Genomic DNA, 16,181 nt, shown 5'->3' with positions numbered 1-16,181 from the left:
GTTTATCGCTACCTGTCCGGCAGAGCTGATCACATAAACAGGGAGTGTTTCCCTGTCCAGGCAGTCAAGTCATCACAGTTTTAGGTATAGTCCATGTCCATCTGTTGTACTGTCAGCAAGTACGAGTATTCTGTCTTCAAGTTTCATTGCTGTTTCTCAGTTAAGTTTTCTTGTGTAGGTCGATCTTTAAGTTATAGAAAAACGTGGGAGTTATACGGCTGGGTTTAAACTCACAGTGATAAAATATGCTGATGAACATGGTAACAGAACTGCCGGTCGAGAATTCAGTGACTACAGGCGTATCCAGAAAGCTGCGCTAGAAACCACCAACCGAACATGTAAGGCATTCAGATGGCCGAAAACTGATAAGTTTCTTGAGCTGCAAGACGACTTGCTTAAATATATTACAGAGCTGTGAAATGATGGCTTTAGTATCTCGCACGAGATGCTGCATTTCAAAGCATGCGAACTGTCGATTAAAGGAGGAATCAGTTGTTCGGATCTGAAAGTGAGCCAGGGTGGATCCATATATTCATGACACGAAAAGGATTGTGTCTGCAAAGGCATACATCGCTCTGTTAGAGAATAACAAGCCAATTCAGTGAGAAATTTCATCGCCGTATAATAGCAAAGCGGAAGAAAAACCATTACCTCTTATCTCAAATTAGCAATGCAGATCAAAACCCTATAAACTTTGACATGGCATGCAAAACCACCATCAACAAGAAGGGAGAATCCGAGTTGTACGTACAACTGGGTGTGAAAAACAGTGTTGTACTGTCATGTTAGCAATAACCACAGATTGAAGAAAATTGCCACCGTACGTTATTTTCAAAAGAAAAACTGTGCCTAAAGCGGAGTTTCCCAAAGGCATTTATGTACAGGTTTAACCTTTCCCGAGTGGAACACGGATATATCCGAAGCCGATCTGTTGTCCATGAGCGGAGAATGGATATACAGTAGAAAGTTTATCCGAAATAAAGGAGGTGGAGCGACTTCAGTTGACACATATTTTCGGGTGACACATATTAAATATTTTCGGAACTTAAATGTCGAAATAAAAATCATAAACTCTGTTAAGCAAAGGTGCATACTGTACATACATACATACATACATACATTATCATTATAGACTGTTATGCCTTTCAGCGTTCAGTCTGCAAGCCTCTGAGAATTTACTAAACGTCGCCACAATCCTCGTTTTGCAACTAGTGTTGTGGCCTCATTTACTTCTATGACTCTTATCTTTAAATTGTTAGAAACAGAGTCTAACCATCGTTGTCTTGGTCTCCCTCTACTTCTCTTACCCTCCATAACAGAGTCCATTATTCTCCTAGGTAACCTATCCTCCTCCATTCGCCTCACATGACCCCACCACCAAAGCCGGTTTATGCGTACAGCTTCATCCATCGAGTTCATTCCTAAATTAGCCTTTATCTCCTCATTCCGAGTTCCCTCCTGTCATTGTTCCCACCTGTTTGTACCAGCAATCATTCTTGCTACTTTCATGTCTGTTACTTCTAACTTATGAATAAGATATCCTGAGTCCACCCAGCTTTCGCTCCCATAAAGCAAAGTTGGTCTGAAAACAGACCGATGTAAAGATAGTTTCGTCTGGGAGCTGACTTCCTTCTTACAGAATACTGCTGATCACAACTGTGAGCTCACTGCATTAGCTTTACTACACCTTCATTCAATCTCACTTACTATATTACCATCCTGGAAAAACACACAACCTAAATACTTGAAATTATCGACCTGTTCTAGCTTTGTATCAACAATCTGACATTCAATTCTGTTGGATTTCTTACCTACTGACATCAATTTAGTCTTCGAGAGGCTAATTTTCATACCATACTCATTGCACCTATTTTCAAGTTCCAAGATGTTAGACTGCAGGCTTTCGGCACAGTCCGCCATTAAGACCAAGTCGTCAGCATAGGCCAGGCTGCTTACTACATTTCCACCTAACTGAATCCCTCCCTGCCATTTTATACCTTTCAGCATATGATCCATGTAAACTACAAACAGCAAAGGTGAAAGATTACAGCCTTGTCTAACTCCTGTAAGTACCCTGAACCAAGAACTCATTCTACCATCAATTCTCACTGAAGCCCAATTGTCAACATAAATGCCTCTGATTGATTTTAATAACCTACCTTTAGTTCCATGGTCCCCCAGTATAGCGAACATCTTTTCCCTCGGTACCCTGTCATATGCTTTCTCTAGATCTACGAAACATAAACACAACTGCCTATTCCTCTCGTAGCATTTTTCAATTATCTGGCGCATACTGAAAATCTCATCCTGACAGCCTCTCTGTGGTCTGAAACCACACTGGTTTTCATCCAACTTCCTCTCAACGACTGATCGCACCCTCCCTTCCAAGATGCCTGTGAATACTTTGCCTGGTATACTAATCAATGAGATACCTCGATAGTTATTGCAATCCTTTCTGTTCCCTTGCTTATAGATAGGTGCAATAACTGCTTTTGTCCAATCTGAAGGTACCTTACCAACACTCCACGCTAATTTGACTACTCTATGAAGCCATTTCATCCCTGCCTTCCCACTATACTTCACAATTTCAGGTCTAATTTCATCTATTCCTGCTGCCTTATGACAATGGAGTTTATTTACTATCCTTTCCACTTCCTCAAGCATAATTTCACCAACATCATTTTCCTCCTCCCCATGAGCTTGACTGTTTGCAACACCACCATGATGATTTCCTTTTACATTGAGAAGATGTTCAAAATATTCCCTCCACCTCTCCAGTGATTCCCTGGGATCTGTTAAGAGTTCACCCGAATTACTCAAAACACTGTTCATTTCCTTTTTTCCTCCCTTCCTAAGATTCTTTATTACCGTATTCGTAACAGCTAAACCCATACTAGCACAGAAGTCCAGCAAACGCTTCCCATTCCCATTAGCTTCCATATCTTCCCCACATTTACCAATCACCCTTTCGTATCCTTCAGTTGTATTCCCAACTCTCGCACTGAAATCGCCCATTAGCACTATTCTATCCTTGCTGTTGACCCTGACCACGATGTCACTCAATGCTTCATAAAACTTGTCAACTTCATCCTCATCTGCACCCTCACATGGTGAATACACGGACACAATTCTTGTCCTAATTCCTCCCACTGACAAATCTACCCACATCATTCGCTCACTTACGTGCCTAACAGAAACTATGTTGCGTGCAATGGTATTCCTGATAAAGAGCCCTACCCCAGACTCTGCCCTTCCCTTTCTAACACCCGTCAAGTACACTTTATAATCTCCTATCTCTTCCTCCTTATCTCCCCTTACCCGAATATCACTTGCTCCTAGCACATCCAGATGCATCCTCTTTGCTGACTCAGCAAGTTCTACCTTCTTTCTTCCATAAGCCCCAGTAATATTGATAGCTCCCCATCGAATTCCATTTCGTTCGCCAAGTTGTTTCCAAGGAGTCCCTCGCCTGTCAAATGGGAGTGGGACTCCATTACTCCCATAGGTCCGAGGCTTGCTTAAAGTGTTCTGAGCTCGGTAAATTCATGAAGCAGGATGCTGCCCTACTTGCACATAGTCCAAGTGAGGATCTCTCCTCTAACGGGTTATGGACCACCAGTGAATTGTGTAGTCCTAGCCGCCTGAGCACAAGGAGGGCCACGACTCAGAATATGTCCGAGATGCCCACTCCCATTCCATAGCAACTGGTATCCCGACTCTCAGGACCACTTACTAGGCCACTCAGCCGTTGCCCATGGTTTACGAACTAGGACGTGACTACAGTAACCCACAAACATGAACCATGCATACTGTACATTAACATTAAAATGTTTACATAATCTCACTCATTGTATCAAATCAGTGATTTTTCTTCTGAGTTTTCTTGGTGCAATGCTGTCGCGCCACCGTTTAATCAACAATACATCAGCTAGTGTAGATTCACTGCTTTTTTCAACAAAGCACAAAGCAATCTGAAATAATTAAATATTTTTTTTACTACTGAACTGAATACTGTATACAGTAATTGAATTACAGTACTGTAATTAAAGCGTGATACTGTATTTTTTATAAAAATTCAAAATCAATCTTACCTCCAATGCATTAAATCTATCATCTACTGTAATTCTATTCTCAGAACTGTTATTGTCAAGGTCAGAGTTGTATGCATAATCTTCATGACAAATAGTACAGTAGTAGTAGTAGTAGTAGTAGTAGTAGTAGTAATAATAATAATAATAATAATAATAATAATAATAATAATAATAATAATAATAATACAGTAATATTAAGTCCTGCTTGTTCAAGAAAAAAGTATAATGGAAATAACTAGAGGGCAAGAAACTGCTCTTTTTATGCTGCATTTGCATTCTGGTATAAGCCATAATATAAAAATAGGGTCTGCCTAGTAGCTCTCAGCCCATATAGCAAGAGAATTACTAATATCGACAGCTAAGAACAAGGAGGTAAAAACAAAATATTAAAATACAATTTTGCCAGAGCATTTTGGTTAAGCAAAGTTCGGTTAAGTGGTGTTCTACTGTATATGGGTAGAGTTCTTATTCAAAACTGGCACCGATTTTCACTGTAGTATTTAATGCCAGGCTCAGAAGATGGCAGCACCATGCAGATATAGGTTTGATGGTTAACTTATCACCACTAGAGACCTCTGTGTCTTCACAAATATTTGCAGCCAGCTGTTGATTCAGATGCATGCATGTGATACTTCATAGGCATTAGAGTATGTTAGTTTTTCTGTTATTTATTTGATGCTTTTCACATAATGCCACAGAAAAGACTATGGACTGATGAGAAAATAGTATCTACTTTGGATTGAGTGATGATCATATTTCAGATATTAGTTTTTCTAAGAGTGATAGTGAAATACGTGAAACTGATGAGTGTGAGAGCAAGAACAGCACAAGTGACAGTCTGGCGTCTGATGGCGACAGTGACTCAGAATGGAAAGATGTGACTGACCGGGATCCAGGGCCTAGTCATAGGGTTCCTTTGTTAAGTATAAACCCTGGTCCAGTCTTCCATCTAGTTTTGATAGAAATACAGGGCCTGTAAAGTATTTTGAGCTATTTTTCGACGATGACTTCCTAAATATAATTCGTGAAGAAACCAGTCTCTTCGGTGACACAAAGAAATAAAAGAACGCCCCCCCCCCTCACACAGAAGTCAAGACTAAATGAATGGAAACATCCTCTAAACTCAGACATAAAAGCACTCTTAGGAGTTGTGATAAACACGGGGCTTCACCCCATTACCCCATTACTATTTTTCTAAGGCGTGGGTTAGTAAGGTACCATTCTTTACGGACGTATTACCCCGTGATGAATTTTTACTCCTCTTTCGGAATTTACATTAAGATCATTTCAGAAAAATTCAGTATGAAAAGCCTGTCATTAATAAAATCAAAGAAAAGTGTATGCTTCATTTTACACTCAGTGAGAAGATTTCTATTGACGAGAGTATGATATCCTTCAAGGGGAGAGTTTCATTTAAAGTTTACAACCCAATGAAGCCAACAAAATTTGGACTTAAAATGTTTGTTCTGTCTGATATTAGCAACAGGTACGTGTACCATTTCAAACATTACACTGGTAAAGAGGAAACTAGTTTAGACCTTCTAAAAACCACTCAGATTGTTACTGCTCTAGCAGCTTCTCTCACCAAAGATCCCAAGAACTCTCCTTCTAGCTATCACGTTTATAGTGACAGGTATTATACGTCACCACAATTAGTTGACCAACTCCTATTCATGAATATACTAACAACAGGTACAGTCATACCATCCCATGAGGACATGCCACATCAGCTACAAAAGAAAAATCTGAGCAAGATGAAACAAGGGGACATAATTTCTTTCCATAAAGAATCTAATCTTGCTCTGGCATGGAAAGATAAATGGACAGTTTTCATGTTGAGCACTAGCCACAAAGGGTCAAAGACAGACGTTACATCAGTCCCCTCCAAATACCCAAACAAGCCCCCAATAGACAAACCCAATATGACTGTAGACTACACGAAACACATGGTTAGTGTGGATCATAGTGATTACTATATAGCCTATTACCACTTCATGCATAGGACAATAAAGTGGTATAGAAAAATCATCTTCTGGCTCCTTGAGATAAGCATTGTCAACTCATATCTGCTCTATGTCTTGGACCAGAAAAATGGTAGCTCCGACCAATTACACATAGAAAGTTCAGGCAATGACTTGTTGAGTCACTGGTCATCGAACAGGTAACCTCCAAGCAAAAAGAGGGGTTTTCCTAAAGGGGAGGCCGTCTCTTGGTCCCCCAGAAGAACGCCTGAATGGACTACCTCACTTTATGGCTAGGACAGAGATAGGTACCATAGTTTGGGTCATGTGCAAAAAAAAAAAAAAAAAAAAGGGGGGGGAGGGCTTTTCAAGGAAACAATTTATTAACGCAAAACCTGCAGCCAGAAGCCTTTTCTGCATCCCTGTAGATGTTTTGAGGTATACCACACTTCACAACATTTCTAAAAAGCCATGAAGGTTTTGTGTGTTTTGTAGAAAAATTATATAGTGTACATATGTACATTGCAGTGACTTGTGCCATTATTGCACTAAATGCAAGGACATAAAATAAGAAAATTCAACTTTGCAACCAACATATGCTATTCAACCTTGCAGTACCAACAGGTAAGCATAATACAGCTGCGGTATAATTAAATTGAGTGCATGTAAAATATATTCTACATATTTTAAAATTCAGAAAGAAAAAAATATTCTGCTCAGAAACAAAAAAAAACATCTGCTTGAAGGATTAAGAGATGGAATGTGGACAGCTCTTGCCCAGGTCTTGGTCTGTATGGCGTGGGGAGCACGGCCAGGGGCACTTCTCTGACACCCAGCAATGCTAGTCTGGGATAGTTTCTGCGAACATTTGGTAGAAGGCACAAAGAAACGTCTTCAGGAAATGAAAACTGATCTCGTTGTAATTCCTGCTGCAATCACGCATTGCCTACAGCCTTCAAATGTTTTTTGTCAACAAGCCCTTCAAGGATAACATGCATAAACTTTATGCCGAATGGATGGTAGGAGGGGAGTATGAGCTGACACCAGCAGGCAACCGTCAGTTGAACTAGTGTGTGTTTGGAATATGCAGCCATGGGTTACGGTGTCGACAGAGTTCCTTGAAGACAAGCATCGCGAATGCGTTGGACTGAAATCAGGATGATGCTGTTTGGGATGGTGACCAGAATGATGATAGCTCAGAGATAGAAGGCAGTGACAATGAAAAGGGTCAGTATGCCAATTGTCTTGTTTCAATACCCTAATGCAAAATTTTACATTTTTTCGAGAATACGATCTTTTGCACACAAATCCCTGCATATTTCACGAACGAAATAGTTCACACTTATCTTTTGTCAAAAAAAATGCTAGTTATATGTGAGCAAATATGGTAATCAGTCTTAGCTTCATTCTGGCAGCAACCATTGTTAATGTTGTTCACAATATAGTGCTTGCATTATATATTACAGGAAGATGCTGTTTTTTTGCAGAATATTCTCTGGTTAGTAAGCAATATATGCACGGATTAATTTCTGCTGATTCTTATAGGCTGCATTTTTTTCTACTCACTATTGCCACTATACAGTTAGTAGATCATAAGGACGTCACTTGATAATTGGATTGGGGGCATCTCAACTGGCGAGACAGAAATTAATAATTTGCAGTTTGCTGACAACATCACCCTACTTGCCAGCAGTGAGGAAGAGCTTTCAGATATGTTAATAAGTATGAAGAATGTGGGTCTTGAGAATGGACTCGAGCTCAACCTCAGTTAAGTCCAAACTCAAACCAGTACAGCCCATTCACAGGCCACCTGAAAGAGTTGGATGTAGTGCACGATACTGTATACATTGGGTCAACTATTGGTGAGACGGAAAGTTCCGAGAAAGAGATGAGGAGGATTTTGCTAGGTCAGTGAAATTAACAAAGGTTAGAAAGAACAGGGGAATCACTAAAAATTCGGGTGGTAGAGAATGCTGTTTGTGCACTGAAGATCTTTAAATACCATTCTTTTTATATCAATAAAACACTGCTTCAGTTCTTTGGACACATTGTGGGGCAACCCAGAGAAAGTCTAGACAAGCTAATCATGGAAAGGAAGTCTGAGGCCAGTAGACCACGGGGAAGGACTGAAACCAGATGAACGGGACAACTGAAGACTCTCGCTGGTTCATTTTTCCAATGCGCCCTGAAGAAACTGAAAGGTCGTCTGGAATGGCGATGATACAGCAGAGATGTGACCAGCAAAAATGAAGCTAGTGGAGTCAAGACACTCAGAAATAAGTAAATCAATTAGTGATGTGATTGTTATTATACGAGCAGATTATTACAAAGAGGTGTGTGTGTGTGTGTGTGTGTGTGTGTGTGTGTGTGTGTGTGTGTGTGTGTGTGTGTGTGTGTGTGTGTGTTCATATATGAATATTTGTGAGGGAGACCACAGGTAAAGGCTAGTCATTTGATAAAATCACCACAAAGAATATTGATTGGCTGTATTTCTTATCTTACTTTAATATTAATATACATAATACCAATAAACACAACTCTTTTTCTGTCATATCATTAGACACTTTACTTCAGTAGCACTTTCAGAGGAAATTGAAGATTTATCATTCTGTCGCATACTAATTAAAAGTTCACTTACACAAGCAGCCGCCTCTCCTGCAGCTGTCAGCCATCCAGACTGACACTCTACAAAGTGTGGCTCCTGCATGTTGTTTAAAGATCCTGCAAAGTAAAAAAACTCCTTTAATGAAAACATTAGAGGACCAAACAATATTTTCAATAACATTATTCAAACCTTTCTGATTACTGCACTCTAAGCACAGAATAAAAGATATGGCGATCTTTTGAATTTAGACCCTATCCAACAACTCAAATTTCAAATAAATTACCCACAACTTTTGAGAGCTTGTGAGGAATATTCCTGCAATTCATCAGGAATAATGATGAATAATTTAACAGATTTCATTATTACATATGAAATGAGAGGTAACTCTACAATGGCAAAATAGTTTTACATGTACCTATGTATCTAGACATGTATATTGACAGTCTTTAGGGCAAAGGCTTTTATCCCCGACAATACCACACTGAACTGAAATTGAAGGTACTGAAGAAATGAATGGCGAGATATTTTCCCATGCTTTTTCACAAAAACCAGGTGCTCCCAATGCCACTGAAATGAATACATTACATTTAGTATGAGGGTAATCCCAAAAATAAGGTCTCCTATATTTTTATTAATACAGAACTCTGTTCATGTGGCTGTTGGTCACAATATTGTGAAAAGTGTTTCCCGCGCTCGCACATAAACATCCGCATGCTGCACTAAGACACTCAGTCTTGGCTTGGCAACAATTGAGAATTGAGCTCCCGTTGGGTGTTACCGCCAAGTGCGAAGTGCGCGCAGTTATTCGGTTTTTGAATGCAAAAGGTACTGAACCGATTCAAATCCATCGCCAACTGATGGAAGTGTATGGTGAGTTGTGCATGGATGTCAAAAATGTTCGTAAGTGGTGTAGAGTTTGCAGCCATGCAGACTGGAATTCACGGCGAACAAAGGAGCGGGAGACCATCAATTTCTGTCGAGCCACTCATGAAGGTTGAGCAAATCATGTGTGAAGATCGGCGAAAACCCTGGATGATCTCTGCACTTTGCTTCCTGAGGTTTTCCGAAGCACTGCTCACAAAAATGTTAACAGAAAAGTTGAAATACCGAATGGTGTGTGCAAGATGGGTGCCATGCATGCTGACTGAAGACCACATGCGGCAATGAGCTGATGCTTCCAACGCATTTCTTCAACACTTGCATCTGAACAGGACAACTTTCTGGACTCAATTGTCATGGGTGATGAAACCTGGGCATTCCACTTTACACCTGAGACCAAGCAACAATCACATCAGTGGCGGCATCCCTCTTCGCCAAAGCTGTGGAAATTCAAACAAACACAGTCTGCCGGTAAAGTCATACCAACTGTGTTTTGGGATCAAAAAAGGGGTATTGTTGGTCAACATTATGCCCGCTGGGACCACAATTAATGCTGACAGGTACTGTGAGACCCTGAAAAAACTCATGCGGATAATTCAGAACCAGAGAAGAGGAATGTTGAGCAAGGGCGTAAACATTCTCCATGACGCCTGGTATGTCACCCGGCAAACCATTGCTCTCCTGCAACAGTTCCAGTGGAACATCATCACCTACCCACCCTATAGTCCCGACTGGGCACCCAGTGACTATCACTAGTTGAAAGAACATTTGGCTGGAAAGTGATTCAGCACCGACGACGAGGTAAAAGATGAGGTTCATAACTTCCTGAACAGCATGGCGGCGAGCTGGTATGACATGGACATACATAAACTGTCACAGCATCTACAAAAATGCATTGACCGAAATGGTGATTATGTAGAAATATAGCTAAATGCTCAAGCTGTAAAATGATGTAAACCATGTATTTATAAAAAAGATAGACCTTATTTTCGGGATTACCTTTGTATAAATATAATATCAACAGTCCCTAAAATGAGCAATTTTTGTAACTCATACCTTAGTCAAACTGATATTCTCATAGTAAAAAAATCAGACTTGGACATCATGAGGAAAGTAATACACCTGTTTTAAACTATACAAAAAAAAAAAAAAAAAAAAAAAAAAAAAACCAGACAAGGATAAAGATTAATACAGCAGATAACAGAGTACGAACATGGCATTATTACAGAAATCAAAAATGAGTAGGTAAACAACGGAAAGCAATAAATAAGTGATAATCAAATGGCTTCACCCACATTCTACACTTTCCACTTCAAAGCTGAATATCGGAATATTTTCAAGGTTGAAGTAAGACCAATAATCAATGTAACAATATGCAGCATTGTGGTCTCCCTGGAAGAGAAGAGAATCATATTTACTGTATCTAAATTTGAGGGATCCATTTTAGTGAACCAACAATAATGTTATTTGCTTTATATCCCATCAACTACTATTACGTTTTTTTGGAGACGCCGAGGTGCCGTATTTTTTCCCTGCAGGTGTTTTTTTACATGCCAGTAAATCTACCAACATGAGGCTGACATATTTGAACACCTTCAAATACCACCAGACTGAGCCAGGATCGAACCTGCCATGTTGGGGTCAGAAGTCCAGTGCCTCAAACGTCTGAGCCACTCAGCCCGGCTGGTGCACTATGATGCCCAAATTATGGACATTTCTGTTAAGCATATCATTAGTAAGTAGAAAGAATGTTTCATGATCATGGAAGACTACTGATGGAAATGAGTGACTGAATGGGTAGCTATATTTCAAGAAAATAGAACTCTTGACTTGCATGCACCACATTAGGTTCGTTCCAACACGAGTCCCTGACCGTCCGACGCATGCACAGTTGAGAGAAAGCGTTCCAACACACACCAAACCAATCCTAGACTGATGCATGTACTCAAATGCGGCGTTCCAACATACCGCAAACTGCAGTTACTGACCACTAGAACTCGTCCGAGGCCTGTGGTATGAACCAGTAGTACCGACATGCGCAATGGAATACATGCACGACAGAGGAAACTCACTGGACAGACCACGTGCGTTTCCACTCCTGTTCTGTTCCTTGTTCTTCTCCCATGTGGTTTGTTAACATTGCCATAACCTCTAAGCGGTAATAATTATTTCTAAATCTGTTAATGAATTCTGTTATAGTAATAATTAGTAAATAACGAATTAATAAATATGCAATAAAAATGGAAAGGTACAGGGATTTCGTTGAATCTTCATCCAGTGGAGACGAGTTGGATATGCAGTTATCTGTGTCAAGGAAGCAAGAAAATTATTTGCGTAAGTTTTAGTGCTGCTAGTGGATTTCTCAAGATACTTTCTAATCACGTCATTCTGATTTCACCGTCCAAACTCAGTAGCAATTATTATAGTTGTTGTTTTTTCTAATGGTAGAAAATGACAGGGTCACGGCCACATAAAAGTTAATTAGTTATTTAAAACTTGTAGGTACTCCTGGTACATCAAAACGGAAACCTGCTTACCACTTGTTCCACCCTAGTGGGACCTGGGAGCGAACTGTGTTGTACATGTTGTGGAGGGATGTATTTGTTATTATGTGTTTCTCCATTGGTTGGTTGGCAGTAAGTTCTGTGTCTATGAGGAGCATTTATTAAGACGAACACGAACACCCAGTTCCCGCGTTCGTGGAATTAACTGGACTTGGCCAGGAATTGGACCCGTGACTTCTATGAAACGAAGGTTGTGACAATTACCTTTGATAATAGTGAATTATGAAGATAAATAATAAAGAACGTGCAAGTGTATTTATGTTATACCGAGCGAGTTGGGCACACAGCTGTGAGCTTGCATTCAGGAGATAGTGAGTTTGAACCCCACTGTCAGCAGCCATGAAAATGGTTTTCTGTGGTTTCCTTATTTTTACACCAGGCAAATGCTGGGGCTGTAGCTTAATTAAGGCAACGGTCGCTTCCTTCCCACTCCTACCCCTTTCCTATCCTATCCTCGCCATGAACTATCTGTATCGATGCGATGTAATGTAGCTTGTAAATTTATTTTTACGTTTGTAGTTTGAGATTTACGATGCCTAACGAAAATGTGACAATATCAGCAGTTCCATTACACAGCATTTTCTGCCGAGTATTGGGAGCTGAAAACGTTTATTTTCTTCCTTACATCCTCAACTATAATCTCCGTTAATATCGTTCAGTATCTCGCTATATTTCCTTAATCGCATATATTTAGATAGGCCTATGTACAAACATTTGTGTTTCATCAAAGTTCTTATATCAAAGACTATAACATTTCTTTAATCCAATTTACTTAAATCATAGTTCTTTAACAGTGAAATACAGGCCTAAGGCTTCGAGGCAGATATCCCTCCCTAACCAATTAAAACGAATATAAACCATGTGTGTGTATTTCATTCTTTATTCATTTTTAAAATACTTGTTGCACCGTGTTCTATCCGTATATTGAATTTCATCAGTATTTCAGTAATTTACCCTTTCCTTTTTCTCACGAATCTACAAACAACTAAACAGGGCAAGGAAATACGCGCCAAACTCTTTGTTTACACGTCAGATTGCTGTCCAGGAAGTGTTCCAACACGATCAAGTTCGGGACCAGCCGCTGACCAATCTTAAACCGGCGCATGCGCAGAGGGCGATGCATGAACCCGCCGGTGACCGTCAGAAACTCGTGTGATGGAACGAACCTATTGTTGACCGCTACAAAATCATACAATGGTGAATACAACCAAATACAGTAGAGACAATACACGACACTGAGCGAGATATCGAGGGACAGCTATTGGAGCTCACTCTAGCGGATAGACCTGAACGGTACTGATTCTGTCATAAGAGCACGTGTATTTTTGTGTGAAGTTTTTGGTGTTATTTATGCGTTTTCAGTGAGTTGACATAATTAAATAGTAGCGTGTGGCATTCCTTGATATCTCCTCTCAACATGAGGGGAAACGTATGTGCTGTGTTTGGCTGCAGTAATTACGAAGTAGAGAAAAATGCGCGCTCGTTCTTCAGGTTCCCTCGTGACAAGAACATGTAAGTAATATTGTGTTTACATATATATTCTTCCGGTGACAGAGATTTTTATAGTACTTCATAATCTTCTGACCTGCTCGACCCATGTTTTAACGGGCTTAAAATATAATATGCATATTTTATTGTATAGTGCAGCAGTTAACCTTCAATACCGATGTGTTGTTGTAGGTGTGATCTGTGGGTTTTGAAATGTCACAGAAGCGATTTGGATAAAGTGTACAAGAAAGAAGGGACGTTACGCTTGTATAAGAATTATAAGATCTGTTCAGATCATTTCCAGGCCAGCGACTTTAAAAATCCTAGACTATAGGCCTACAGCCAAGGGTATGTTACATTTTTACTCTAATTGTACGTAAATATTCCTCAAAGCATCACTATCGACAACATTTTCAAACTTTTCTTTCTTTTATCCCTCTTCTCAGATTAAAGCCGGGATTTTATAGATTTTCTTTCTGTTAGTAGGCTTCATGTTAAGAGGAAAATTGTCCAGCTATTAAATGTTAATTCATTGCATCATATGTGTAAGGAATGTGCCAATATTTTTATTGACAAATGTCTTAATGTGATGATACATTGTTTTTAAATGAGGAAAAAAGACAAATCCAACCGTAAGATTTCAGGCAGGTATGCTAAAGCTAAAAAAGTAATGCATAAATGAAAGATCAAGCCATTTCACAGCAGTCCATTTCACACCTTGTTTATATGTCTAATTTCAGTCTTTGAATAATAACCTTTTAAATAATTCTTCATTCATTTATCCAGAATTGCTTTAGCAACTTCGAAGTTAATATCTCAATACCACTGTCTTTCTAGACGTAATTTATTTATCCATTTCCGTATATACATTTCCATTGATATTTGAATTTAGCGCGATTTGTTCAGGTCAAGTCACTAGGAGCGCCACAGTCGAATTGTCTCCCATTTTAGCAAGGCGAAATCCGTAAGTGTCGTGTATTGTCTCTACTGTATTTGATACAACCCTCTTCATGATGTTGGGTCATGGAGGGATGGCCATGAAACAAAAGCAAGTACACCTGAATGGCACAATTTGCACCCACCTTGTGAGAAAGTAGCAGAAAGAGATTGGTATCAGATGCAGTATGGTTTGATCCAAAACACTTTTTCACAAGAATATTATATCACAGATTGAATTCACAGTACGGTAGCTAATTATCTTATGAGTAGTCGACCACTAATTATATTTCAAATGTTTGTCACAATACAGTACCGTATAGGCTATATAAGTAAAACATATTTTATTATTATCTTAATTTCAGGGCAACACCGTTTACTATATTTTTTAACGATCATCACCTCCAACACGCGTCAAGGGTGCCGATCATAACAGTTGAAGGGAGCCAGGGCAACAATATACTGGAAACACTTCTGTCCTCGAATATCGTACAGTTCGAAAGAAATTTCTCTTTATTTGTACTTTTTTAATAATTCATTTACATGTGATGTAATTCATATACCATATACATAAAGTTTTACCCTTCCCTGAAAGAACTTAATATATCAAAATAAAATGCGGTTATACTATAAACACGCCACCCCGCGCTGGAATAGGCTACAATTGGCATCATTTTCTTACAGTGCGGTGAAACAAGCGCGCCAATTTATATTACAACTAAAAGAAACCAGTTTTAACTGACGTCTCTTGAAATATTTTACACAACGATAAGCATATTGATGACAGACTGCAGAAATGCACTAATTCTTTGACATATGTAGAACTGCACCGTTAATTTGGTCAGAAACATACTAAGTTGTTATCACAATATGAACTTGGGGCAAATATTCGTTTATAGGAAAGGGAGTTACGGATTTGAATAACTTACCAAGGGAGATGTTAAAAAAATTACCAATTTCTTTGAAATCATTCAAGAAAAGGCTAGGAATCTGCAACCTGGGTGACTGCCCTAAATGCAGATCAGTTGTGATTGATTGATTGATTGATTGATTGATTGATTGATTGATTGATTGATTGATTGATTGATTGATTGATTGATTGATTGATTGATTGATTGATTGATTGATTGATTGATTGATTGATTGATTGATTGATTGATTGATTGATTGATTGATTGATTGATTGATTGATTGATTGATTGATTGATTGATTGATTGATTGATTGATTGATTGATTGATTGATTGATTGATTGATTGATTGATTGATTGATTGATTGATTGATTGATTGATTGATTGATTGATTGATTGATTGATTGATTGATTGATTGATTGATTGATTGATTGATTGATTGATTGATTGATTGATTGATTGATTGATTGATTGATTGATTGATTGATTGATTGATTGATTGATTGATTGATTGATTGATTGATTGATTGATTGATTGATTGATTGATTGATTGATTGATTGATTGATTGATTGATTGATTGATTGATTGATTGATTGATTGATTGATTGATTGATTGATTGATTGATTGATTGATTGATTGATTGATTGATTGATTGATTGATTGATTGATTGATTGATTGATTGATTGATTGATTGATTGATTGATTGATTGATTGATTGATTGATTGATTGATTGATTGATT

At 38.8% G+C, this 16,181-nt stretch overlaps 1 protein-coding gene across 3 annotated transcripts in view; it reads right to left on the bottom strand.

Annotated features, from left to right (window-relative positions):
• The window catches only part of LOC136882345 (zinc finger protein 596), a 54,357-nt gene extending 39,310 nt beyond the window's left edge, over positions 1 to 15,047 (bottom strand). For all 3 annotated transcript variants that reach the window (XM_067154939.2, XM_067154942.2, XM_067154941.2), the window contains exons 1-2: positions 14,671 to 15,047; positions 8,691 to 8,773 (exon numbers count right to left, since the gene is read on the bottom strand). In XM_067154939.2, the coding sequence (XP_067011040.2) occupies positions 8,691 to 8,759 (69 nt within the window). In that variant the 5' untranslated portion in view covers positions 8,760 to 8,773; positions 14,671 to 15,047. The remainder of the gene's footprint in view (positions 1 to 8,690; positions 8,774 to 14,670) is intronic.
• Between the last annotated feature and the right edge of the window lie 1,134 nt (positions 15,048 to 16,181).

The sequence above is a fragment of the Anabrus simplex genome, chromosome 10 (assembly GCF_040414725.1).
Source record: "Anabrus simplex isolate iqAnaSimp1 chromosome 10, ASM4041472v1, whole genome shotgun sequence".
In the NCBI taxonomy this organism is placed as follows: Eukaryota; Metazoa; Arthropoda; class Insecta; order Orthoptera; family Tettigoniidae; genus Anabrus; species Anabrus simplex.
The sequence above is the reverse complement of the archived record's forward strand: the minus strand, read 5'-3'. Positions and strand labels throughout refer to the sequence as shown.